Raw genomic sequence first — 27,440 nt, 5'->3', positions numbered from 1 at the left:
TTTATATCAGTTTAACCATTATCGCTCCCCACCACCACCAAAAAAGAGAGGAAATTATAGTTTAAGGAGGATGCAATGAATTCTGTTTAAACTCCCTTATAAAACCATTCCTCATAATTCCTTAGGGATGAGTGGATCTATTAAACCAGTTTAAATCTGTGGAGTTGATTTGCACATGGGATTGGTCACCATGCAAATGCTAATCATTGCATAATGCACTGAACCTGGGTTCTCCCTTCTCTTTGTCGTCAGGCTTCCCCTGAAACATTATATTTTATTAAAAAATAAATAGTTACAAAGTCAGTTTTTTTCAGGTGAGAACACGGAATGAGTCGGATGGTGAAGGTGGGTTGAGCATATAGATCCCATTGCTTAGAAGAGACCAGTTACTGGTCATTAGATGCTGGTCCAGTTGGGAATCTTTCCTCTTGCAAATTTCTCTCACTTGCCCCCATTGGAAGGGACCAAAATCTCAAAAGGATCAGAGACAAGTTCATTAACTTACTTAGGAAATCATGGATACCAAGAACCAGGATGAGAAGAGCTGAATCGTTAATGCATGAGAGCAGAGGAAGCTAAAGCTATTCTCTCCTGAGGCAACATTTTAAGTATGCAACAAATAATATACATGCAGATTATATCCCCCGACATCATATCTTCCCCTGTCCCACGAAACACCAGATTCTCCAGTTTATCCCAGCATGGTTGACATTGCAGCTTTTTTTTGTCCCACAGCAATCACGTCAAACACTTTAGTGATCACTGGTCCCAAAGCTGGCAGCTTAACAAACTATCTCCCATATTATCCTACGCCATAGTAGCTGTTGTTGTCTTTTCATAGTTTTGAGCCACACGGAAAAGCTGAACTGTGGAAATGAAGTGGGGAAATGATCTCAGTTCTGTTCTGAATTCAGAATGTCTAAAAACATTGTTTTTCCTAACCCTCATAGCAAGATGCCTGAGCGTCTTTACATCCTCAGGTTTTTAAGAGTCAGTAGAAGAAGCAGTACTGAGGGGCTTTTCCAAGCAAGCACTGGTACTAAAGGGAGAAGGAAATGGTGGAGAATAAGGATGGGATGGAAAGTTCAGTGTGGAGATTAGATGGCAGATTCCCTGCGGTATGAGAGGGTATCCAGAGGGATGGAGACCTGCAACCGATCAAGGTCCATGTGGCTCCCAAACTCCATCATAGGTATGACTCCTGCATCTTCCGTGGTGCTTCCTCCTAAATCTACTCCTACAGCCATGTCATCCTCCTCCTCGTCTTCATCCTGGCTGACAAGAGCCAGCTCATTCTCATAGCAGAAGGCACTGGGGGGCGGTGGAGGCGAAGGCAAGATGGTGATCTTGCTCTCCTGCAGTTCCCGAGCGGAGCAGCAAGGGGTTCCAGCCACCTCGTAGGTCTTGTGGAAGCGTGAATAGTCCACCTTGTAATGTTTCTTCTCCTCAAAGACAACAGGCTCAAAGCGGTGTCCCCAAAGGATCTCGCTGGCCAGGTAGGAGCTGCGAGCCTGGGTGGTCATGGCTGTAGCTTCCACCATGCCCTCAAGGATGACGACAATCTCAAAGTCCTCCCTCTCCAACTGTTCCTTGCCCATCCCATAGAGTGGGCTTTCCTCATCGATCTCATGAACGATAATAATGGGAGACACTAAGAAGATGCGGTCAAGGCCTATGTCATAGCCCACGTTCAGGTCTCGCTGGTCCACCGGAAGGTACTCGCCTTCTGCCGTCATGTAGGGCTTGATAAGCTGGGCCCGAACGTGAGCTTCCACAATATGGCTCCTCCTCAAGTTTCCCACCCGCCACATGAGGCAGAGCTTGCCGTCCCGTAGAGAGATGACAGCATGATGGCTAAAAAGGAGAGTCTGGGCCCTTTTCTTGGGGCGTGCCATCTTAGCCATGATAGTGCCTATCATGAAAGAGTCAATAACACAGCCCACAATGGATTGTACCACTACCACCATGATGGCTAGGGGGCATTCCTCAGTCACGTATCGGAAGCCATAACCGATGGTTGTCTGTGTTTCTACTGAAAAGAGGAAAGCTCCCAAGAACCCAGTGACGTGCTTGATGCAGAATTTTGTTGCTGCGGGAGAGCCGCTTCCTGCACTGGGGGCATCTAAGTCACCGTGAAAGAAAGCAATGATCCAGAAGAGAAGGCCAAAAAACAGCCAGGAGACCAAGAAGGCCGCCGAGAAGATCATGAACATGTATCGCCAGCGAGTGTCCACACATGTTGTGAAAATGTCAGCCATGTAGCGCTGGGATTTGTTGCTCAGGTTGGCAAAATAGACATTGCACTGGCCGTTCTTCTTGACAAAACGGTTGCGGCGTTTCCGTCGCGGGGCATGGCCTTTTCCATTCCGACTGTGCCCATTAATGCTGCCGAGGGAAGAAACTTTATGTCCATCCTCTTCAGTGGAGACAATACTGTACCTTTTGAGGGGAGAAAGATCACAGTTAAAAGAAGGAGAAAGGAAACTTTGAGGAAACATGTGTGGGGTATATGTCCCTCTAGAAGTTGTTGGTTTATAATACCCATCACTGCTGACTATAGGCCTATGATGGCTGGGACTGATGGGAGATGAAGTCCACAGGTTCCTCAGCCCTGCCTTAAATCTCTCCACTAACACTCATGCAGAGAGGTCCATTGCCTCATTTGACTCACTGCAGGATCATTGATTTACTGGACTTCTGGTGTATGTGTCTGTGGGCACACTGCACCAGATGTCCTGAGTGACCAAGATGAGTGTGTGTGTGTGTGTGTGAGAGAGAGAGAGAGAGAGAGAGAGCGATTCAGAAGGGTGAATCATTCTGACTTCAAAATACCTGCAATTAAAATGATGCTCTGTTCTTTGCAGTTCTAAAATATTATATTTTTGTATATGTACATATTGGGAATGAGAGGGGGAAAGCAATTAAAACCATTTTCAAAGTAGAGGGTGTAATGACTTAACCCCATATGAGATTCAGGGTTCCAGGCGTCACAGAGTACATTCAATACAGGGATTCAGAAGGTCCCCCCTGGATCTTATTGAGCAGATCAGAACTCAAGTCACTGCACAAAGCAGTGCTATGAAGAATATGTATCACAACAGTGCAGCCTTCAGTTAGTACGACCCAAAGCACAGAGATTTATCTGAGTGGCACTCGCATGCATACATCTTCCAACATGGATGTTCACTATACAGACAACTAGAGTGACCTCCTAGACTGGACAGGGCAGACAAGGGGCTATGTGAATATGGTTTCATAACCATATAACTCTGGATTGCATAAGGCCGGAAGCTTCTATTTTCTGTTCCGTTCTCGTTTGTTGATCTAATTGTGCATCTGTGACAATGTTTATACACTTCCACAGTTTAGACAATTCTGTTGCTACAGCAACAAGCGTGTCTCCCAGCATCCTGGATCTAAAACCAAAGGTGTAATTTAGAGATCAAGAGACAAAGGGTTGGCAGATACCCTGAAAGAAACTCCCTCTCTCCAAGATATGCAACCTGCCTTTGTCTCCTTATCCCTCAAAATATGTCACCCTCTCTATTTCCATTTTGCCGTAACGGGGGGAGAGTTACTCCTGCTGCTGCTGGTTGGCAAGCCTAGTTCAAAATGATCATCTGCAAGTGATTACTGCTAATCCATATTAACTCGTGAGATCACCCTACCCTTATCCTAACTGCAGCAAGAGCTCTAAACCCCCATGACAGGACTTTCTTTCAGATACTTCTTGCCGTGCTTCCTGAACCGATGTCACCATTGCTGCTGGGAAAAATATTAAGAGGCATCTTGGATGGTGGATCAAAGTCTAAAATGCAAGATGCTCTTGTATACAAATCAGGTTGTAGCAATGGCCATGCCTTGTGTTGTTTTTGCCTTGGGTGTATCAAAGGGAGAGATTTTTATACACAGCTGTTGGGTTATACGTGTGGCCAACAGGAAGTTCAGATGGACATAGAACAATAAAGACTGGACAGAACAGCCCCTCACCTGTTTACCCGGATGCTGCCCATGACTCGCTTTATCATGAGGTACTCCTCGTTGTAGAGGTGAGAGGTTTCTGGTGTTGTGTGAGGGAGTGGGTGTCACACACAAGTGTACACACAACACAAGGCGGTGGTACCTCAGGGCTGGTGGGTAGCAGCAGTGGCAGCCATATTTGGCAGTCGCTGTGGGGTGAATACCTGTTTTAGAGACAAAAGTGTGGAAGAAATATCACAACACCTAAAAAGATTAGCCATAGCCTAGACCAGAGTAGGTAACCTCTAGCATGGGGACCAGTCTTGGCCTGTGTGGCCATTCTGTCCATATCCTAGTCAAAGAAAGCATGGGCTTTTTCGTTGTCTGTATTCTATCCCATCTTCCCGCATTACAGAACTTAAGCAGGTATATATGGCATTCCCAGGCTGCCTCCTATCAAGGCACAGGTCAGGAGTAGACTGCTTAGCTTCAGCAAGGTTGCTGCATCTTCAGACTGTACTTTAGAACTAAATGGATTTTCACAAGTGAGGCTTAAAACCACAGCTGGCTCCGGAGGGCGGGAAGGTTGAGCATTTGCCAGGGTCCCCAAACTAGCAATGGATTCACTGTCCTAACAGTGCTATCCTTACTCCTTTTCAGAGAGTATTCAAGAAGATCAGAGGCAGCCTAATCACTGTCTTGCCGTGGCGAAGGGGCTTCAATAACTCAGAGAAGCTATGAACAACGCCGAGCAGGGCACCCAAGATGGACAGGTCATAGTGGAGAGTTTTGACCAAACGTGATCCACCTGGAACAGGAACCGGCAAGCCACTCCAGTATCCCTGCCAAGAAAACTCCATGGACAAAGACAACAGGCATATAAAAGTTATGACACTGGAAGATGAGCCCCTCAGGTCGGAAGGCGTCCAACATGCTACTGAGGAGGAAATCAGCCCTGAGTGCTCACTGGAAGGACAGATTCTGAAGCTGAGGCTCCAATACTTTGGCCACCTCATGAGAAGAGAAGACTCCCTGGAAAAGACCCTGGTGTTGGGAAAGATTGAGGGCACAAGGAGAAGGGGACGACAGAGGACGAGATGGTTGGATAGTGTTCTCGAAGCTACCAACATGAGTTTGACCAAACTGCGGGAGGCAGTGGAAGACAGGAGTGCCTGGTGTGCTTTGGTCCATGGGGTCACAAAGAGTTGGACATGACTAAACGACTAAACAACAACAAGGGAATCCTCAGTTCTCTTGCTCCACATCTTTCAGGTTAGCCCCCCACCCCACGATGGGCACTGTGCCCAAGAGCCTCAGAACCCTAGAACCAGAGTTGCTTAAAATTATTTCTCGCTTCAGTTGCTTTGAAATGCAATTATACTATTTCCTAAATGTTTGGTGATGAGGTGCTATCCAAATAACTGAGTCTTGAAGGGACCCTTGCTTCAGTTCCTTTGCAATGCAAATGCAAAGCTTATGCTGGCTGAAAACTTATTCACATTACAAATGCCTCCCTTCCCCTTTCCCTTTCACATGAAACAGAATGCTCAGACTTTTCAAACAGGAAGGGGGAAGGCTCAAAGGTTATTTAATCTCATTGTATGATGTGTTCTATGGCTTCTAAGAATTGGGCTCAGAGTGATGCCAAGGCTTCCACCATAAATTCTGAAAGTGGAGTGCAACTTGTGTGAGAGGGATCTAGAAACATAAGGCTGGAATCCATAAGTCTTTAAATGATACAGTATAGTCATTGAAAACATATTTCTCTGCTTTCCTTTGGACTACAGTAGCGAGGCAGAGAATGGGGTCTTGTCATCTGGGCAGTCCAGGACCTCCAGACACGTTGCCCAGGCTTGTGTCCTAGCAGGTCACTTTGGTGCTGCTTATGCAGCAGTTTCACTTCACCCTTGGAGGCACACTCCACTGTATCTCAAGACAGATGCTAACAATTGCTGAATCAGAGCAAACAGCAACCCATAGAAAACCTGAACTGCATAGCCTCCAACATTTCTCCGATGAAAATAGGGACGTCCCATTCCATAATGATAATTTTACTATTTATGCCCCACACTTCTTACTGAGTTGCCCCAGCCACTCTGGGCAGCTTCCAACATATATAAAAACACAATAAAACATTAAACATTAAAAAAACCTTCCCTATACAGGATTGCCTTCAGACAGCTCAGGGGTAGGATAACTCCATATCATTCAGCATTTATCCAATGAAAATAGGGACATCCTAAGGAAAAGTGGGACATTTCGGGATCAAAGCAAAAACTGGGACAGCTTCTCTAAATCAGGAACATCCCTGAGAATTAGGGACACTTGGAGGGTCTGGAATTGCCGTTTGTTGTGCTTTAAAGCACAGGTTTTTGCAAGGAGATATCTGTGCGAAAGAGTGCTCAGACCCAGAGCTTTACAACATGGACGTGTGCCTGGAAAGTGTAAAACATAAGTGTGGACAAGCCCTGAGTTAAGATGAGATTCGTTAGTGCCGTAAGGCAGCTTCTTAAAAATGAAAAAGGAGTGTATTTTCTGCACCACACACACTAAAGCAGAGAGGGAAGTTATCTTCTTCTCATTTGGCAACTGCCCCTTTCTGGAAGTTCAGGCTGCATCACCAACATTCCTGGAGATGAGCAAGAAATTGCCTCATTTCAGGTTGGATTTTTTTCCCTTTCTGAAGGAACGTTTCCTGAATTTCTAGTCTGGTGCCAAAGAGCAAAACCAATGAAACAGAAGACATTTCCATGAAGGTGCAACCTACCAGTATATTCCACCCTGTTCCAATTTTTCATGAGTGATAATAACTTTTTTCAAGGGAGACCACTCCAGCTGTCAGCACACATTTATCTGGCCGGAAGCAATTGCATTGATTTCCTATACAGTTGTGGTTCCCAGCCCTCATGATTCTGGAAATAAACTTTAAAAGGTCAATGTAATGTCTACTAAGAGCTTTCAGAGTAAAGGCTGTCTGGGAGGAGCGTCAGCTAGGAGAATTGACTAGGACGACAGGAGGGAGAGGGGGAACAACTCTGGGAGTTTTTTCCAGAACAGAGCGTCATCTGCTGGAGTTTCAGAGTAACTGAGAGGCACACCTTGCTCTGGCAGCTGAAAGCAGGTGATAAGAAGGCTTTCATGTTTCCCTAGGGTTCTAGGGAAGTCAGAGAAGCAGAAAAACAAAGTAGAAGCTGGATATTTACCCCCCTTTTCTTTGATGGGGTTTCTACTTCACATCAAGCATTTTTAAAGGTAGTGTCCGATAGTTTGCTTTTCTTCTTAAAAGCTAAAGGTTGCATTTCAGCTGGCTGAAGATTCTTTGTGAAAGTTCCAGGTTGAGTTTATTCAGTATTCTATGACTGACAGCTGATCCTACTAAATTGGGTATTATGTGATGTACTGCAAGTCTTTGGGGCAGTGTGTGTGTGTGTGTGTGTGTCCGTGTGTGTCCAGTGCTTTTTTCCTAAAAAAAAATGTTTAGGGGTACTCTCATTTTGACTCAAGAAAATCACCATTTTATAGTTCAAATCAGGGAAAAATAAATACAGTAAATGGACAAAAGTACAAAGATTCACAACATGTTTAGGGGTATGTGTACCCCTGCATACCCCCCAAGCACTGTCTGTGTCTATATGAATCAGCACAGTTGTCTGCATTTGAGGGAACTTTTCTTGAACTTCCAAATACATTTATTTAAAGTTGTTTTATGGTTTTTTAACTGATACTTTTTATTGTCTTATTCCCTTTGTAAAGCACTTTGAGGGTTTTCTTTTTTAACAATCAAGTGGCATATACATTTTATGAAATAAATAAAATAAATAAATTTGGGGCTCTTTTTTGGAAACATGTCTGTTGTGCCTGAGAAAGGAGGACATCTTCACAGTGTCATTTTCCATCTTCCTGCATAATACCTCCTACCCATTGATATCCCTTGTTTGAGGTCTATTCTTCAAGGAAAGGGGCCATAGCTCTGTGGCAGAGTATCTGCTTTGAATGCAGAAGGTCGCAGGTTCAATCCCTGGCACCTCCAGGTGACCTACTGCCTTCTTGTTGCTCTCTGGTTAGGCTAGATTTCCTTCCTAGCAATTGATAATTCTGTCATAATCTAGGTGGCCTATTACAAATCAAACAAAAACGTATTTCCTGAATTGCACTACAAGTAGCTTACTTTCTTTTACCAGATGCCCCTTTCTTTACTAATAAATCCAGGGACCAAGACACAAACCACAGTGGACAAGAGCTCTCCCTTCAGACTGAAACTTTTTTTTCTGGTTAAGGGCTAATAATGTGCCCTTAACAACTATGGACCTGGCATAATTTCAACTGGAAAAGCTTTATCTGTTGCCTTTCATGCTGCGGTTTAAGGTACAGGAGCACTGTCAGAAAAAAAGTTGGCAGTTCTGTTTCTCCACTCTCACTCTCCCTGCTGTGCAGATTGGGCCCTACAAGCCAAGGACTGCTGAGGAGAAGTTCTGTCCCTCTGAATTCAAACTGAGTTCAGTTTGCTTGTTTTCCTGACCCACTGATACAACTCCTCCCCGTGGGAGAGGGACAGTAAACTTCATTTCCTCATAGGAATAACAGGATGGGTGAGAGGTTGGGGACTAATGTAATTAAAAGCGGAAAGTTAGGGCAGGGTGGCCTTCTGGATGTTGCTGAGGTCCAACACCCATCATTCGCATGGTCCCTGCTGGCTGAGACTATCTCATCCCTCTGCTAGTGCATGCTGCATAGACGCCACAAAAACAGGCAACTGAGCTCAAGCTGGGTTTTTTGTTTTTTGTTTTGCAAATGGCCCTCAGGCTTCCATTGCCTTGCATGGTTAATGTAGATCCAGCATTACCCAGAATGCTCATTCACATGACGTGTGGCTCTCCTCTTTTTCTAAGCAACAGAGATCATTTAGAAAACACCTGATCCCTTAAAATTCAAGACAGGCAGATGCAAAAGACAGAGCTGCTGCATGTGATCTTTCGAGAAAAGGGTTGTACCTCAGCAGCAGAGTATATATGCTTTGTATGCAAAAATGCACAGCTTTAGACCCTGGCATCTCCAGGCAGCAATGGGAACGACCCCCATCCGAAACCCAGTGCTGAGCTAGATGAACTGATGGTGTGGCTTGATATGAAGAAGCTTCCTCTGTTCCTTTGCTACCTTTTAATGTTGCACAGGGACATTCAGCAGGTGTAGCTTTCAGGATAAGTCTTGCTAACAGCACATGACAAGCACAGTACCAATGAGGTGTTGTTGTTTTAAGACCACAATGGTGTCACCTGAAAACATGCTTCTGGCTGTCTACTCTGAGCCTCAAAATAGCCAATAACCAAATTTATTGCTAAAATAGCCAAAAGCCAAGTTGTCCCATGTCTAGCAGGGCAGGTAAGAACAGGTGCAAAAGAGGACAGGGGCCCTGCTCCTGTTAATAGCTATGTAGCAGAGGGACTCCCCAGCAGAGACACCTGCTGAAACCCCACCCCCTCTTTTCCGCAACTGTTAAGGAAGTGCAGGAGCCTCCGCTTTTGCATCTGTCCACCCTACCTAAATGTGAAGCCTCACATGTGAAAGCAGTCTCAGCCACATGGCTTTGAGCAAAGTCACTGACCCGCCGCTATTGTTGCTTTTCCATTTCTTGTGTGCAAATCAGCATTTGCACCATTCTGTCTGTAATGCAAATGCAGATTCATAGAATCATGGAATCTACATTGTAGAGCTGGAAGGACCCGCGAGGACCATTTAGTTCAGCCCCCTGCAATGCAGGAATACTTTGCCCAATGTGTGGCTTGAACCCACGACCCTGAGATTAAGAGTCTCATGCTCTACCAACTGAGCTATCCCACAACTTGCATTAGGCGGCATGTTTATCTGCTTTACAGAGGCTCTTTTCCCATTGTCCTGCTGGGCTTAGACGTTTACATAAATAACATGGCAGTGGCTCCAATCTCATCTGAAAACATCCTTAAGACTGAGGATGTTCTCAGAGCTGTGTACAAATAGCAGTCCTGGCTGGTGAGGATCTGAATTCTCCTCCCCACCAGGCCACTGTTCCAATCTGAATCATCGCCCCCATTCCGTGTGGCTGCTACAAGCACACAAGGGTCAATCAGGTGTTCCACATTAGCTTGGCTCAAAGCCTGAGTCTTAAAAATAACTAAGCTAAGGTCTGCAGGTGTCCATGGGACCTGAACACTGTTAACTCTTACAAGTTAAGCTTTGAAACAGAGTATTCAAGTCATGAGTATATGAAATTAATTTTCCATTATGTAATAAAAGTACTTCTGGGGGAAAGAGAGAGGTCGCTTATTTGGAGCCATGGACTGCCTCAGCGTTACGAGAGCAAATTCTTTAAGCTTCAAAAGGTACCACAGGAGCACTGCACTTGCAGGCAAGAGAGCTCCCTAAGTTTCTTTTATCACTTCCTCTTCAACTTCAGACATCCTGCCTACAGATTTAAGGAGGTCAGCAACAAGCGTCAACGTCTCAGCTCCAAAGACGAGCTGGTGGATGGTAGCGTGTGCATGGTTGGTGACCCTGAGGAGGTTCTGCAAGGCAATTTCAACATGCTGTTTCACTGCTCCCATGTTGCTAGTTTGGCCTGATCGCAGGTTTTCGTTCTCCACTTTGTAACAGGTCAGCTCAGCCTGGAGGAAGCACATCTCCTGCTTCATCTTCTCAACATCACTCTCTGCCTTCAGGGCTCTTTGAGTCATGCACTGGAGATTTTGTTCTGCCTGTTGCACCAGAGCTTCCAGATCCTGAGCATCTTTCTCCTCTTTATTCACCGTGGCTTGCAATGTCCTCTCCAGGTTCCTTACCATTTGGGTCTGACTTTCTGAGAAGTTTTGGATCCTTCTGATCTTCCTCCTCAGCATAGAATTTTCCTCCCTAAGCTCTTGGTAGCTCAGCTGCGGAGACACGTATTCCATATTTTCTCTGGGTTCTTCATGGGCAGCGTAGCTTTCATCCGTCTTGGTATGAGAAGGGCACCCAATACACGTCTCGTTGTCACTGAACCCCCACGAAGAGAAAGCCTCCATCCCCGAAAGACTAGTTGTGTTGTAATTGTATGGATCACACTGAGCTATGCTGGCAATCCTCGACAGATGCACTTTGTCATAGGCAGATGGCGGGTATCTTTCTCTCCAGTCGTCATCGTCATCTGATAAATGATCAGAAACTGTTGCCTCCTTGTATAATGGCTCTTGAAATTCCAAGTTCAAGCCCAGTGGTTCTGGAGACAAAGACACTACTTCAAGCCCAAGGTTCTGCCTTGCCATTTTCTTTCTGTAATTTCTATTTTTCACTTCATGCTGTCTTCCCGGACCACGGTTCTTGTTTTTACCCATCCCTTTCAAAGAAAATGTGGGTGGGTCATTTGAATTTTTCATCTGATTGTCTCCAGAGCTGATGTGACCCTTGATGTGGTCTGGGGGAGGTGGTATGTGGTGGTGGTAACAGGGCTGGATTTCCTCTTCTTCTTCTTTCAGGCCTCGGGAATGTGAGCAGCCCGCCAGAAGTGGCCGTGGCATGTTTTGGGGGGAGGCCCTATTGGCTTCTATAGAAGTTTCATTCTTCCAAATTAGCACCAGCCCAGGTCCCACTTCTTCTCCAGAGGATTAACCAGCCCTGTCGGCTGTAGTGCCAGTGCTGCTGGCCTCAGCACAATTTAATGGTCTACTGAAGCATCTGAGTCTTTACCTTGTAGGTGTGCATCTCTTTAATAGTGGAGGAAGCAGAAGTTGCCTTGATCTATGATGTCACTAGATGACAGTACTTCATTTTGTGACTTCACAGGCTTGGGAGAGACACATAGCTAGAACAGCTTTTACAACTTTTTTTTCAGCCAGTGACGTTGAACTATATACTATTGATGCCAGGACTTGACCCTGTCTGGAATCTTCCTAGGTTATCATGCCATGCCCCAGTTTTAATGCCAGTAACTAGATAGTAAGCTGATCAAACCAACTACGGATGGGCAATCCTAACTAGGACCAAGGAGGACTAGGGCAGTGGAGCTGTTGCTGCATTGAAAGCCCTAAAGACTCTTGCCAGTCTTTGTTTTTTTGCTGTGCTAGCTCCAGGGCTGGCACAGCTGAGGAACCCAAAGATCTGGTTCCTTGTGGGAACTGCAGACCTTTGGATTCTGTAGGTCCTCCACTGCTCTACCCCAACTCTGTTGGTAGTGGCCTCCTGCCCACCTGACCATAGCAGACTCCTCAGCTGCAGCAGCAGCACCCCAGCAGCACTCCTCTCCTTTGGCAGGGAGGTTTGAGAGCAATGATTTCTGTTTAAATCCAGGTCTGTGGCTATGAAAGAAACAATATCTTCTGTATTAATGCTGTGAACCCTTCCATCTCAGGCTCAGGTTGTATATATGCATAAATAAGCCATATATCATAAAGACGCCACAGCCCCCGCTGTGCCTCATTCCAAAAGGAAACATGAACCCCGCCTAGAACCCCTGGAATCTTGCACCACTTGGATATTGGCCTGGCATGCAATAGTATGTGTATAACGCTAATCACATATTTTTTTGTTTTTAATGATGCTGGTGTTTTGAAATGACGCTGGTTAGCATTTAAGCAGCAATGGGAGGGACAAAGGGCTGCAAGGGAGAAGCTTTGTCTGCTAACTTTGTCCGTAGTGTTCCGTACACTAATACAGAATCTACTCCACAATGCACAACATTAAAAAACTGTTATTATTCAAGCTTATATCCACCCTTCCTCCACTGAGTTCAGAACTCAGGGTGGAATATATGGATTCTGACTTACTTCTGTGCACTGCTTTTTTTCTGGGGAGATGCAGAGGTACTCGTACCCCTAAACATTTTGTGAATCTTTGTACTTTTGTCCATTTACTGTATTTATTTTTCCCGATTTGAGCTATAAAATGGTGATTTTCTAGAGTCAAAATGAGAGTACCCCTAAACATTTTTTTAATAGAAAAAAGTACTGCTTCTGTGTATCCTCACACAACAACTGCGTAAAATAGATTAAGGGGTGTGTGTGTGTGTGTGAGAGAGAGAGAGAGAGAGAGAGAGAGAAAGCCGACTTTGTAAGGAATTGCACTTTAGAAACTTCTCACTGTAACTGTGCTTTGAGAGCACAACTGAGTTCACTGTCCTGAATTGGCTTCCATATATATATATATATATATATATATATATATATATATATAATTTTATTAGAATCATTGTGTTGGAAGGTACTTTGGAGGTCCTCTGTGTAGGATCTGGAATACAAGACACACAATCCTGGCCTCCGTTCAACAACCTCCAGCAAAGTAGAGTCCACCACGTACTGAGGCAGTTTTCAAGCACTTTTCAGGGGGATAGCCCCACACAGAATGTGATTGAGTAGTTCCAACCTGGATTAACCTGATAACATGAAAGACTGTGACCAGTTCAGATAATCTGTGGGCAGGATTTCATTCATCTGTTTTATTGTTCAGAGGGAGATGGCGAGTTACGAAACCAACCAACAGAAAATGCCAAGCACGCAAGTTAAAACCAGGCCAGTCTCACTTTGCTCTGCCAACATGTGGCATCTGAAGGGTATGAAGAGGGGAATGCAATCAAATGTGCTTTAAAAAAATAATAATTATAAATAGACCGAGGAGTATATGCCAGCAGTCCCCATCTGTCCTCCCAATGATTGTTAAATGATGGATTTCTTTAGGCAACCTCATCCCCTGAGGCTTAAATAGCAATTTTATGTCTCTCATTGGGTGCATTTTGGGGTAGGGAGAGAGGCGTGGTGGGTTCTCCCCCCTCCCCATAGCCCAAGGAGCAATACAAAAAAACAACAACCAAAAAATGACCAAAAAACCCCACCCCCAAAACAAAACAAACCGTTGGAAGTGAAACCATCTTCAGAGCGTGACTCAGAGCTATTCATAGCTCCACAAAGCCAGCTGCAGCATCAGAGACAGAAGGGATTCTGCCTGTATTATTATTTCAATTACCATCTGAATTAAAAGTTTGAGCCGTGATCAACCCACATGGTGGAGGGAAGGAAATGCAGCAAAGCAAGGGATGAACACCAAGACCTGCTGGATGACACAGCCAGCGTGAGACATAGGAAAAGGTTACAAGCCCCCTGCCACCTCCAGCTTCTTTCTGTTCCCAGAAGAGCATCAGTCCTTGTCTAGGCCCTTCACTCAGACGGCTAACTAGTTGTTGTTTTTCTGGAGGGCCACTTTGGCAAGCAAGTGAGTTGGGTGGGGACCTCAACCCCTATCCCTAAGATTACCTGGCCTGAGAGTTCTGTTCCCACAGGAGCTATGTTCTCCACACACCGCTTTCGCTTTTGGGAACTATGGGGCAAGAAAGCATCCCTCAAATTGCCAGATCTGGGTTAGGGGCCTCAAAGTTCTTACATTTTAGTCTCTCATGTGTTGATATAGGCAAAAAGTGGGAAAGTTACCATACCATCAAGAATCCTGTGGAAGATAAGCTGCGATATAATGATCCTGAACAAAATAGCAAGACATGAGCAGTTATGGGGTGGAGGGGTTCGTTCAGTGAGGATTTTTAGGGTGGGGGAGGTTACCATTTTTGTTGTATTGGAACGACTACAAAACAAATGAAGCGGTAATTATGGAGGTATTAACTATGACTAATGACTTAACTGATTTAACTTCTATATGTGTTTGCGTGTTAGGCAACTGGAAAAGTCAAATAAGAAGATAAAGGAAATGTATCACATAAACCCCTTTTTAAAACCTTTGCTCCCGTGTTAAGTGAATAACATTCTCTATAATGGGAACATGGCTCCCCATCATGAGATATGAACACAACTGCTGTCTTCTGAATGGGAAGGAAGTTTAATGGAGTTCAGGATTGTGGGACTTGTAGGCCTTTTCTTCCACAATAAATGTGCAGTTAGGGGAGGGATGTCCTTAAGAACTGGACTTGGTGGGTCAGCGGAGGATAACAGCTTTTCTCAGGCCCAGTGACCACTAGCCATTTTACCAGATCTGAGGGGGAAAAGTAAGAGGAGCCCTGCTGGACCAGACCAGAGGCTGTTTCCCACACAATGTTTCCCACACTTCCTGTTTCCCACACAATGAGGGGCCATATATCTCTGGGAAGGCCCCATGGAGGACATGAGGCCATAGTCCTTTTCCTGCTGCTGTTTCCAAGCAGCTGGTATTCAGAGGCATATCACCTTGAAGGTGGCAAACAACCATGATGATGACTAGTAGCCACTGGCAGAAAGTTGAGCTGCAGTTGCTAGGCGACTGTGGGGATGCTCTCCAGAACCAGCTCAATGGGGAGGAAGATGGCAGTGAATAAAAAAGGGAAGGAGACTGTGCTGCTGTCTATGAGGAAAGGGGAGATTGGAAGGTCACGGCCTATGGATGGCAAGCAAGGAACACGGAGTAATACTCCTCTCCAGGTCTAGTGAAAACCCAAAGCTGGTTTTGTGTGTGTCACAAATATCACAGAACCACTGTGAGTATTATTGTTATTATTAATCTCTGATGAGTTTAAGGTTTATGAAATACAATCTACTGAGAGACAGACTGAGAAGAGCTATTGAAATTCACCTACATTAAAAGCAGGGCCAGTCCTATCATTAGGTAATGCAGCCACCTCAGACAGCAGATTTTGGGAGTCACAAAAGGTCAGCAAGTTGTAAGTTGTTATTGTCATGTTTTTACTGCCAGGTTGGGAGGAGAAGTGCATGTGGGATTCTCAGCCTCAGGATATGTTCACATCATGGCTTGAAATGCAATGAGGTCATTTCCACACATGCTCACACACTGTGTTTCAAAGTTGCGTTTGCAGGGAGCTGTTCACATCGGAGAAGGACAGGGATGTCTTCACCTAATGCGTTTGACATTTTCCGGTTTCCTCGTCCCTGCACCCCCTGAAACTCCTATATGTTAAGTTTTTCATCAGCAGTTGCACATCCATCTGTGTGTTTGTGACAGCATGTTCAAATTGCTGCTTACTCCAAATACAGTTTTCTAGCTGGATTGAAGCTCATTTGAGGGGGAAAACAAATCAAACATCAGTTTGTTGTGGATTGTGGCTAACGTCATGTGAATGCGACTTCATAAATTAGTCATGGGAATGCACTGGTTGTGGAGTAAAGCAGTAATGTGAACATACCCTTAGGTGCTAAAATAACTTGGCTGGGTTCAGGCAGAAACACGTCTTTCTTGCACCAGCCCTGACTAAAAGTAATAGTCAAGGGGACCAGGCCTGAGGTGATATATTTTGAAATACCATGGGGCAACAAATAGTCAGTTATTTAGTTTTTCACTGTATTACATTTTTACCACAGAGGCAGAGGCACTAAGACTGGAGTTGTGAGCCCAGTTTTTGAGGGGCATAAGCCCAACTGAATTGAATTACACTATAGTTTTGTGATCACATGTCTTTTGCTGTTTCTGGAGCCAGTGTGCAACATACCCATATTTCTTCAGTATGTCGCATGTGAAGAGTCTACTATGTAAATGGTAGTGCAAGACAGAGGGATCATCTCGTCACCTCACAATCTTCCTACCAGTGAAACGCTCTATCTTTTGAAGAGGCACTTCACACAGAGGCTTGTTTGTGTGAAATCAACATTATCTATCTGCACTGGTCTTACAAACACCTTCTGCCTGTTTATTCTACACGTCAAAAAGGCAGCCGCTAGGAGGCTGCAGAGTAGTCGCTCATTTATAAATACTGTAAAAGTTCTTGATGACTTACGTAAGGATATTTATTGATGACTTTGATCAGCCTGCACCAACCTGATGCCAACTATGGTTGCCCTGGCTGGGACTGATGGGAGTCGTACTCCAAAACATCTGGCGGGGGCCAGGATAGCAGATGACTTACGTATTGGAAACCTTCTCATGACACAGGTGGGACAATTCAATAATGTGGATAGCATTAACTTGGATTGATCAGAAAATGATTTGCCACCAACTAAGCATTCTGGATAATTTGATGAACTGAAGAGTTCTAAATTTATTGTGCTGAACAAAAACATGCAATCCACAAAGTCCCATAAGGTACCCCTGCCCGTACGGGCCAGTCGTGACCGACTCTAGGGTTGTGCGTTCATCTCGTTCAAGAGGCCGGGAGCCGGCGCCGTCCGAAGACACCTCCGGGTCACGTGGCCAGCGTGACGAAGCTGCAACTGGCGAGCCAGCACCAGTGCCGCACATGGAAACGCTGTTTACCTTCCCGCTATAAAGCGGTCCCTATTTATCTACTTGCACTTAGGGGTGCTTTCGAACTACTAGGTGGGCAGGAGCTGGGACCAAAAGACGGGAGCTCACCCGTCGGGGATTCAAACTGCCGACCTTGCGATCAGCAAGTCCTAGGCACTGAGGCTTTACCCACAGCGCGACCCATGTCCCTACAATGACCCTCTCTTAATATGCAGCTCTTTCTAGAACACAACACAGCAAACACTTCATTAAAAGGCAACAGCATTAATATCTGCCTACCTAGGAGTGCTGGATATTTAAGGCAGAGAGGGGAGACTTTGTGTTTGATTCTTGGTGAGAAGAATGCTGTCACCAGAGTATAGCTACTGGCTCCCACATTAGGAACAGGCAGTGATAAAAGCAAGATTTTGGCACCTGCTCTGTGGAAAGAAACCTAGTGCCTTGCTTTTACTGTGCATGCCCTACCAATAATTAAGAAAATTTGAAACTGAAATGTACATTCGTCCACTTGAGGTGCCTTAGCTCATGGTTTCTTATCACCAGGCTTATCTACATAATCATCTCCACAGTGCTCTCCATTTGCACACATCCCATTCATCAATATTTCCACATCTATGCCCCACACGGCACACACAAAAATACCTTTCTGTGACAATTATAGTGCCTGTACTGTCACAGTGTAAGAGCAATAAGTGTGATGTCTGCAAGGTGAGAATACCTGCAATGTAATAAATCATCACGGGATAGCAGTAAAGGGTAATCCTCAATGGTGAGTTAGCTACTAATGGAGGGAGTGCTGGGCATTTAAAAAGTTTAAGAGGGTCATTTGGGGAAAGGGGGATATGATGTTCGTAAAGGTAAAGGGACCCCTGACCATTAGGTCCAGTCGTGTCCGACTCTGGGGTTGCGGTGCTCATCTCGCTTTATTGGCTGAGGGAGCCGGCGTACAGCTTCTGGGTCATGTGGCCAGCATGACTAAGCCGCTTCTGGTGAACCAGAGCAGCGCACGGAAACGCCGTTTACCTTCCCGCCGGAGCAGTACCTATTTATCTACTTGCACTTTGACATGCTTTTGAACTGCTAGGTTGGCAGGAGCAGGGACCGAGCAACGGGAGCTCACCACGTCGTGGGGATTCGAACTGCCAACCTTCTGATCGGCAAGCCCTAGGCTCTGTGGTTTAACCCACAGCGCCACCCACGTCATATATGATGTTCGTATACAGCATTAAAAGTCCCTGCTAGGTTTAGCAATCGTGGCAACTCTTCATGACATGTTGATGTGCCCACATGCTTCAGGCACCAAAGAAGTGAAAAAGAGATACAGAATAGGGTGTGTGTGTGTGTGTGTGTGTGTGTGTGGAACTACACACCTTTACAGCTAATGAGCTAACGATGAGAACACAGACACACATCCAAGCAGTGCCTGAAGGGTGGGTTGCTTGAGCACCAAGCGCAAGACTTTATAATAATAATATAATAATTTATTATTTATACCCCGCCCATCTGGCTGAGTTTCCCAAGCCACTCTGGGCGGCTTCCAATCAAGTGTTAAAAACAATACAGCAAAGTGAATAGGGGAGGTTTATGCAACATGCTATGCAAATGTGAATAGGGGAGTCTGCAACCTTCAAACAATATCTTAACAAATCACAAAATGGTTGGTTTTGTTTAAGAAACAGTGGCATGTGGCCAAAGAGGAGAAGACACTCTGTAACTTATCCGTGGCGAAATCTATGCTCACAAAATGCTGGTAAAATTCTGCAACAATAAATGCATTATCAGAGGAAAGTATCAGAGTTTCCTAGCTATAATATATCTAATACTGCTTTGACTGCTCAGAAAATGCGATGTGCCATAACAACCTGCAAAAGTGCACAAGGCTTCTTTTTTAAAAAAGAAGAAAAAATCTTCTTGACTTCTGCATTACCCGATAAGACCGATTTAACCACTTGTACATGCAGCTGATTATAGGACATGCGGACAGACTGTGTCAGTCTTTTTAAATACAGCAGTCAGACTAATTTAAATCACATTTCCTAGCTGAAAATTCAGGTGGTAGGTTTAACAGTGGCGTGGCCGCCTATAGGGAGATTCTTGCACTCAGTTTGATTATGATGGTACTGTGTTGTAGAACAGAAAGTGACGTGCCATATAATTCGCCTCATTCCTCAAAATAAGGTCAGCATCAGAGGTCATGACATAACCAAACTCTAAACAGCTCAATCGTTGCCAGACCTAGTTTATCTATTGATGGGGAAATATAAACAAAGAAAGCTTCTGCTATTGATCCATATGCGCCTGCGCATATAGGCACATGGGTGCATGTACTTCTCAAGGGTAGGGATATTGTTGTCCTGCACATGGACAGAGAAGGAGAGTTAAAAATGGGAGTGGAAAAGACAGAGAAAATGTTCCGAAGGGGTGGCAGTGCCTTAAATCTTACAAGGAAAAACAGGAAAGGCAGAACAAGTCATATGGCAGAACTGTATTCATTCTTTCTTTGTCCCTACAGCGACTTCTTTTTCATTAGGTTTGGCAAAACACCACAGAACCCATTAACTGGACTGTAAATTTGGGGGCTAAGTACCTTCACATGGAAAAGATTGATTGGGAGGCATTCAGTAGAAGTCACATACTGTTTTTGTAATAACACAGCTGTCTTTATCTTTTACATGTGCCAGAAATAAAACCACAGCTCAGGTGCAGAGGGCCAGATCCTCAGCTGGTATAAAGTCACGCTTGCCTATATCCACTGATGGTCTGGTCTGTGCTTTGCTTTCTCTTTTGCAGCAGCAGAAAACGACGACTTCCATTAATACCGTATACGTTTTCTTCTGTGGCATCCATTACTGACTACTGTGAGGAACAGGACAGTGATCTAAAATCCTTAAAAGACATTATGGCTTCATCCTCCACTAGCTGTGTACAAATGCTGAACTGAACACCCTTCAACTTTTATTTTTACCCAATATTTGATCTGTGCTGCGTGCACTGAAAATGTGTGGGTACCTATGTGGGTGTTACACAAAATTGTGTCAGCCTGGAAAGGGACAAATATTTTCCCTGGCAGATGCCGGTACTATATACATGGTTGAAAGCAGAAGTGGTGGTAAACCTCCCCACTTTTAAATTGCACTGCTTAAAACAGTGGGGGGGGGGGACTCTGAACACTGAGACTGTCACCTCGTGGGATTTCCTTCCACCTTTTCCTTGGTAAGCTGCCCACTTTCTGCATCTCAATTTTCTTTTTAGTGTGTTTGCAGCATTGCACTTTGTTCAATAAGTGCATAATTACTGTGAGAGAATAATAATAACTTGATGAAGGAGGGTAGAAGATAAGTCAATGCCACCCACACTCAGAGGGATAGCCCACATAACCCAGGGAAAGAAACTATATGTTAGAAACAGATGCAGGCGGCCAGAAAGCAGTGTGTTATAAGGCTGTACATGCATTGGCAGAAATGGGCAGGTGCACTGCATGTCAGATGTGCAGTTGAACTACGTGGTAGTATCCTGAGCACCTGCCCTGCAATGGCACTATAAAAGATGTGACTGCAGCATCAGTGACTGGAACATAAGGATTCCCACCCACCTCCATTTATTTTTCCAGTTTTGGAAAAGAGTACAGGGTGATATTCAACTAAGAGTTGACCTATTCACTAAGTAGACCTATTGAAATTAATATTCATGAATTTCAGTGGGTCTGCTCTGAGTAATGCTTAGTTGAATACCACCCACAGTGCATCGTTTGTCTAAGGCAGTGTTTCGCAAACTTGGTTCTCCAGCTGTTTTTAGACTACAGTTCCTATGATCCCTGTCCACTGGTTCTGTTAGCTAGGGATGATGGGATTTGTAGTAAAAAAAAAAAAAAAGCTGGCGAACCAAGTTTGGGAAACCCTGGTCTCAGGTTTCCATTCTTCCCACCACATCAAGGAAGCTTCCTGCAGTTCCATGACAGGGTAGAAATTCAACAGGTGCGTATTATTCTGGCCTGCAGATGAAGTGATGGGGAGAACATTCTTGTTGAATCTAATCATGATTAGACATGACACGAAATCCTACCTAGCAAAAGTTGTATCATTACTTTATAAAGACATCCCGCCTCAGTTAGAAAGAAAAAAATAAACAAGCAATAGGATGTTCACCTCTAAGGCCAATTTAGTGTTCTGTGTACAGTCGTACCTTGGTTGTCGAACTTAATCCCCTCCGGGAGTCCATTCAACTCCTGGAACTGTTTGAAAACCAAGGCGCAGCTTCCGATTGGATGTAGGAGCTTCCTGCACTCAATCGGAACCCGTGGAACCTGCATCGGACGTTCGGCTTCCAAAAAAACGTTCAGAAACCAGAACACTCACTTCCGGGTTTGCAATGTTCAGGAGCCAAAATGTACGAATACCAAGGCATTCGAGAACCAAGGTACGACTGTACAGTGGTACCTCGGGTTAAGTACTTAATTCGTTCCAGAGGTCCGTTCTTAACCTGAAACTGTTCTTAACCTGAAGCACCACTTAAGCTAATGGGGTCTCCTGCTGCTGCCGTGCCGCTGGAGCACGATTTCTGTTCTTATCCTGAAGCAAAGTTCTTAACCTGAAGCACTATTTCTGGGTTAGCGGAGTCTGTAACCTGAAGCATATGTAACCTGAAGCGTATGTAACCCGAGGTACCACTGTATTCATCAACCATGTGAACAAGATGGCAGTCTCATAAACATCATCTCCATAACCCTAAATGGCCATACAAATCACCTGATAAAACTGCCTGGAGCAAATAGCCACTGGTGGCCACCGGTGGAATGGTCTTGGGGCACATTTGCCTTTGTGAAAGTATTCAGAGTCTGGCACATGCTCTGATGAGCCAATTTATCTCGGTAGACAAATTGCATCTGATTTTTCCATTGTGCTTATCCACCTGCAGTTTAAACCAATTTCAGTTTATTTGTCTGCAACTGTCAGGCATACAGAGGAAACAATACATTTGTGTGATATTAGAATAACCTGTTGGCAGATGCTTTTTGCAGTGCTGTGTGCCAACAAACATATTTTCTTCAACAAATCGGCTAAAGTAATAGTCTGGGAAACTGTACGTTTATGACTGAGGAACCGATTTCTAAGATGCAAGTGGTCACATACTGCTTTGCTGAACTTAACCAGACCGCCAGTACACCTATTTAGAACATGCTCAGATAGGTAAATATTAACTGGTTAAAAGCTTGCACAAATTCCTTGCCAGTTTAGTGGACAGAATGAACACAGACCCTAGAAAATGGATTCAGAATGCTGCCTGGATATGAGCTTTTGGGTGAGCTTTGAGCAAGCCTCACAGCCTCAGTGTTCATCTATAAAATGGGAACAAGTATGAATTTTCATAATGAGATTATTACTAAGTACCCAAACTCTGGCCTATCCTTCCTATATCATCCAACAAGTCATCCTGCAAGTGAAATGAGAGTCAGAAGAGAGACTTTAGATGATGGTATATAAATACTTCTATAATTTATTGTATTTTTTCCACCTTTCCCTTTGTTGCTTTTACTGCAGTGATGAAGTAAACTGCAGCTGCAAGACAGGGAGATTAAGGCTCACAGTCAATGGTGAATACTTATTATTCCCCATTGTCATTTGAATAAATTATATATTATATATAAAATAATATATCTGTTCCTAGGAGATGATCAGTGGAGTCTGGCTCATTAGAACAAATGGAGGTCTTCTAGTAGTTAAAAAGAGAGTTAACTGTTCCAACTGCACTCCCAAAATATCAATTTTTAAAAAAATTGCCAGCCAATTTCTAGTAATGTCCCCACCCCAGTCTCAGAAAAAGAAACAACAGATTGGGCACACACCAATTTTGGCATTAGAAGAGGCAGGAAAAAGAAAGGGGAAGTCTGTGGCCATAGAAGTGGAATCAAGAGGGAAAGTAGTCTCTCCATCATCTCCCTCTCGACTTCACCCCATCTTCTTCCTTTCACTCACCTCCCTCTTCTTCCATCCCCACCAAAATTACTCTTTAAAATATTTGTTCTCTGCTGTGTAATTATTACCATTGTCAGAAGCTATATACAGTAGGTCTCATGCTTTGATGACTCACCCATTCTGGAGGCACCATTCTCAACAGAGAGGACTTTTCAAATCCTCATTTGGCACCTAGTTTTTACTTGGCTGAACCTCTCTTATATAAACTGTGCAAAGATTAGGTGGTCGCCATCTCATCTGTCAGGAAACAGGCCCCAAATCATATCAAAGGAGCTGCTTAAGGTCCACCGATGGTGTACTCGTTCCCCTGAGATTTAGCAAAGCTGTTAAGAGACTTTTTATTATTGCTTTTTGTAGCAATGCTGAATGGCTACTTTCAAGGAAAAAAAACAGAATTTGGACCTTAGACATGCATACTTGGAAACCCATTTAGCTGTTCAAAATAGTTGTTCAGTGTGTGGAACCTGCAAGTTGTCCAGAAAAACAAATAATCCTAGGAATCCTCATAAGTGATCTGAAATGGTGGGTGGGTGAGTATAATCCTTACTAAATAACACCCCCAACCTTACAGAAGCAGCTCAACACCATTCTGTGGCACTTCAGAGGACAAATCAAATTCTCCCTTTCTAGGTTCAAAGAAATGACAGCAGGCCTCTGTGAAGAACTGGGTCTACCATGAATTATTACAAGGCAGTGTATATGTGTGTGTGTTGATTTAAATAGGGTAGCCATTAATGCATTGCCAAAAAGAGTACAAGGCAACACAGATTTGCATAACATGTGCACGTACTAATTTGTATCTATAAATGCATTCAGAAAGAACTACTGTAATTTTAACAGAAATTCCGCACATCTCTCCATAGCAAGGAAGACGCAACAGACGACCTGCGTGACAGCCTGCTCATTCTGCTGTCTAGATGCTCACTGCATATGGGCAACAGCAAAGCCCCTCCCCTTCTTAGCACCCTTTGTCTTAAAAACAGGATTGGACCTTCAAAGTCCTTCAGACAGAGGGCTCCTTGAAATAGATGGCTGTCCTCTGTAGAGTGGGACACCTGGTCACCCTTGATTTAAACACAGCAGTGACAGCAGGAAGGAGAGCAGTGGTACAGTGTGGGTGGGGTGGGGTTTGATGTCTGGCTCAAGCCGTGCTGGACTTTAATGGTCCTACTCAAAGTCCACACTGAACAGGGAATCGACTAGTTGGGCTCTGCCACTTTCTGGTCAAACTGAGCCCAAGGATTGCACATGACCATGGCTGGGATAATAAGAAGGCATATCTGGTGGTATCTTGTAGCACATAAAACTGTTGGCCCCAGTTCTGTCACCTGACTGCATCAGACACTACATTTAATGCTCAGTGGAGGCAGCTATCCACTTTCCATGAATTGCTACCCAATTTGTCAGGGCAATGGCATAATCCATTCTGAGTTCCGTGGCCAAAAGTTAACCAATGGGATTTCAAGAGATGGTCCCAAAGTATATGTGCATCCATCTATCTTATATCTGACGCAGTGCAAACAATTACAAGAGAAAAAAACAGCATGGTGCCAGCCCTTTCCAGGCCTGTTAAAACAAGAATCTCTTCACCGGCTGGTGGAAGGATAAAAAGGAGGGAGCCAGTCTAAGTTCTCTAGGGACGGACTTCCAAAGTCTGGGAGCATCTGCCAAGACGGCCAAATAATTTAATACACGCAATTGCACTGTCATCATTCCTCTGCTATCAAATGTGTCCAACGTTTGGCCCCATAAAAAGCCCCAAGGTGTAGCTGATTCCTAAATCGACCTTCATGATCAATAATTCTGTATTAAAAGGGTTCTGTCTATGAAGCACTCTCTCAGTACAGTCCTATATATGCAAAACCCATTATTTCTAACTAGCACTTCATTGCTAGACTTGCCAGTCGCTGATAGTTCCAAATATATGCCATTACAATCTAGTCCATACATTTCCTTAGTGGGAAGGAACATGCATAAAACTTAACCCTGCCACGTCTAACATAGGAACTTCAGATACACTGAGATTGTAATTAAATTTATTTATGAAATGAGGTACAGCATGTTGGTCATCTGGTCCCTACAAGCTCTGTGGAAGCCGACACTATTCCCTCTCAAGTCCCAGATAGTCTCTTATTTGTCTGAAGTGCAAGTTAAGAGTGATCAGGTTGTTAGCCACAAGTAGGAGTAGAAACAACAACAACAACTTAGTCTGCAGCAAAATATCAGTAGGGGTTTACACAGAAAATCACCATGCCTCACTGTACTAGCTTTTAGCAAGGCGTGAAAGGTTATTCTCTGAAACCTCTCATTTAGTTTTAAAGCACTGAATCCGAAGAATGTGACGATCCTATCATTGATCAAGGCTTCCATCACATGCACACAAAGCAAAATAAATACATGCACAATGGTGTGCATGTGGAGATGGCTTACACACTCTTTTCCCTACATGTAAGTGATATTTATGTAGGAAAATTGTTTATACAAGGGGCCTTTGGCACAGTGGGCCCTAGATGCCATGTCTGGCCTCTCCTGCGCAGGCAGTTCTTCTATTTGCCCAACAACGAAGATGCTGTCCTTACTGTTTGCAAGAAGGGAAGCCTGAGAGGTGGCTGCTGCTTACAAGGTGTGATTTCCCAGGGGCATAAGCCCAGCACGGCGGAAGTGAGCAATAAGACCTGCAGCATAACTTGGTGGAACATTAGTTGTGCCCTTCTACTCACTAAGTTGGAGGCTCTCCAATGGCAGAAAAATCGCCGTGGAGTCGGGAGCAGCGGTGGCATCTACTTGTACTCTCTGCCTTGAACAAAGGACTCAAGAGCCTGCCTTTCCTTGACATGTTAAAAGTGGTGAAATAAGCAGACAGATACCCCATGTCTTCTCTAACACATACATCCTCCAATCGCCTGCAAATAATGTTGTCTTCAGTTAGTTTGAGCTCCTTTACATAACTGCTGTAGTTTAAGGCTACTTTCTGCAGCTGAGATCTGGGATTCAGTTCTACCGCTAAGATCAGCTTAATAGTCAATCAGTGGGTGACCTTGATAGGACACAACAAGGAGATGAGTGGTATCAATATAAACTGTGTCTGTCTGGCTATGCAATGACGGCATGCGGGGAGACAGAGAGGTGGGGGAGATGCTCGTGGCAGTTATAGTCCCAGAAAAAAACTTTGGCATGCGTTTTCTGAGAAAATTGGGGTTTCTCCTCCACCCCTCCAGAATCCTGAGGGCAGGCTGTGAATCCCCTCAAAGACCTCTCTCCAAATCCATCTGATTTGAGAGCCCTCAGAAAAGACCAGTTTGAAAAACAGCTTGAAAGCAACAGTGAAGAAGGACTGCCCAAATAGACCACTCATAGGGTAAAAGAGATGGAGAAGTGGTACTCATGAAGTTAGTTAAGAAAACATGCTCTGAAGCCCAATATACCACACAAGAGTACCCACGAAGTTATGCAAGCAAATGTTCTAGAGCAAAATGAGTAAATGTTATAAATAAAAACAGTTCAGAGTCTCGTGGCATTTTAAAGACTAGCAGATTTGTTGTAACATGAGCTTTCATAGATTACAACCCACAGGTAAGCCTTCGCTGGGATGAAAGCAGCCTGCACACAGGATTGCAGCCAAAAGTAAATTGTGTATGTGCCTGCATTGACAAAAATACAGATACCGATATCCCCAGTTATATGCAAACACACTGAGGCATAGAAAATGCATTAGTTCCAACTAGAATCAAATATTGTAATACACAACACCTACTAAAGATCTCTTACCCGGTGTATGGTCAGCTTATTCCCATCTGAATTCTGCAAATCCAGTTATCAGGGGAAAGGAAAAAAGAGGGAAATGCCTGCATCCCATCCACTTTGAGTTACATCCCCTGAAACTGTTCCCTCTCTTGGTCCATTTTGTATGTGTATGATTTCCAAGTAGCCCGGTACAGTTTTCTCTGATTTGATCTTTCTCCAACTTTCTTCACTGGTTTGACAACCTGCTTCTTTGCTCTTCTTTGTTTCTGGACTTTTCTGATTTTAGCATGCTGTTCTGTGCAGTGTTCCCATCCTTAGATCTTCAGCTTAACCACCGGCTCTTGAAACAATACTTCTTTCTAGCTTCGCTTTTGTTTCTTATTTCTCTCGTCTTTTTTACACTCCTGCTGTTCCATTCATTCTTTCCCTCCGGGGTCTCTCTCTCTCTCCTCTATTTCTTCTGTTTGAATCGCTTGTTTCTACGTTCTCTGGTCGCTGTGCAGTCTGTAGCTAAGAAGTCAGTAACTCCGCTAGAATCCAACAGCCTTCAACTACTTTAACCCATCCCTGCATGTGATCTCAGAACCATGG

General features: G+C 44.3%; 2 protein-coding genes across 2 annotated transcripts; both read right to left on the bottom strand.

The window, feature by feature from the left end:
* Nucleotides 1-309: 309 nt before the first annotated feature.
* Nucleotides 310-27,440, bottom strand: KCNJ4 (potassium inwardly rectifying channel subfamily J member 4). Its single transcript, XM_082240203.1, has 3 exons — nucleotides 26,874-27,440; nucleotides 3,991-4,184; nucleotides 310-2,439 (listed from the first exon to the last, which is right to left on the bottom strand). Exons 2-3 carry the CDS (start codon nucleotides 4,026-4,028, stop codon nucleotides 1,098-1,100), a joined length of 1,380 nt encoding a protein of 459 aa, XP_082096329.1. The 5' UTR covers nucleotides 4,029-4,184; nucleotides 26,874-27,440; the 3' UTR covers nucleotides 310-1,097.
* On the bottom strand, nucleotides 10,201-11,691 carry LOC309541947 (endosome-associated-trafficking regulator 1-like). The gene has a single exon (XM_082240217.1). It carries the CDS (start codon nucleotides 11,484-11,486, stop codon nucleotides 10,356-10,358), a length of 1,131 nt encoding a protein of 376 aa, XP_082096343.1. The 5' UTR covers nucleotides 11,487-11,691; the 3' UTR covers nucleotides 10,201-10,355.

This window comes from Podarcis vaucheri (genome assembly GCF_965113315.1).
Source record: "Podarcis vaucheri genome assembly, chromosome: 10".
In the NCBI taxonomy this organism is placed as follows: Eukaryota; Metazoa; Chordata; class Lepidosauria; order Squamata; family Lacertidae; genus Podarcis; species Podarcis vaucheri.
Note: the sequence above shows the minus strand (reverse complement) of the source record. Positions and strands in the feature narration are given on the sequence as shown.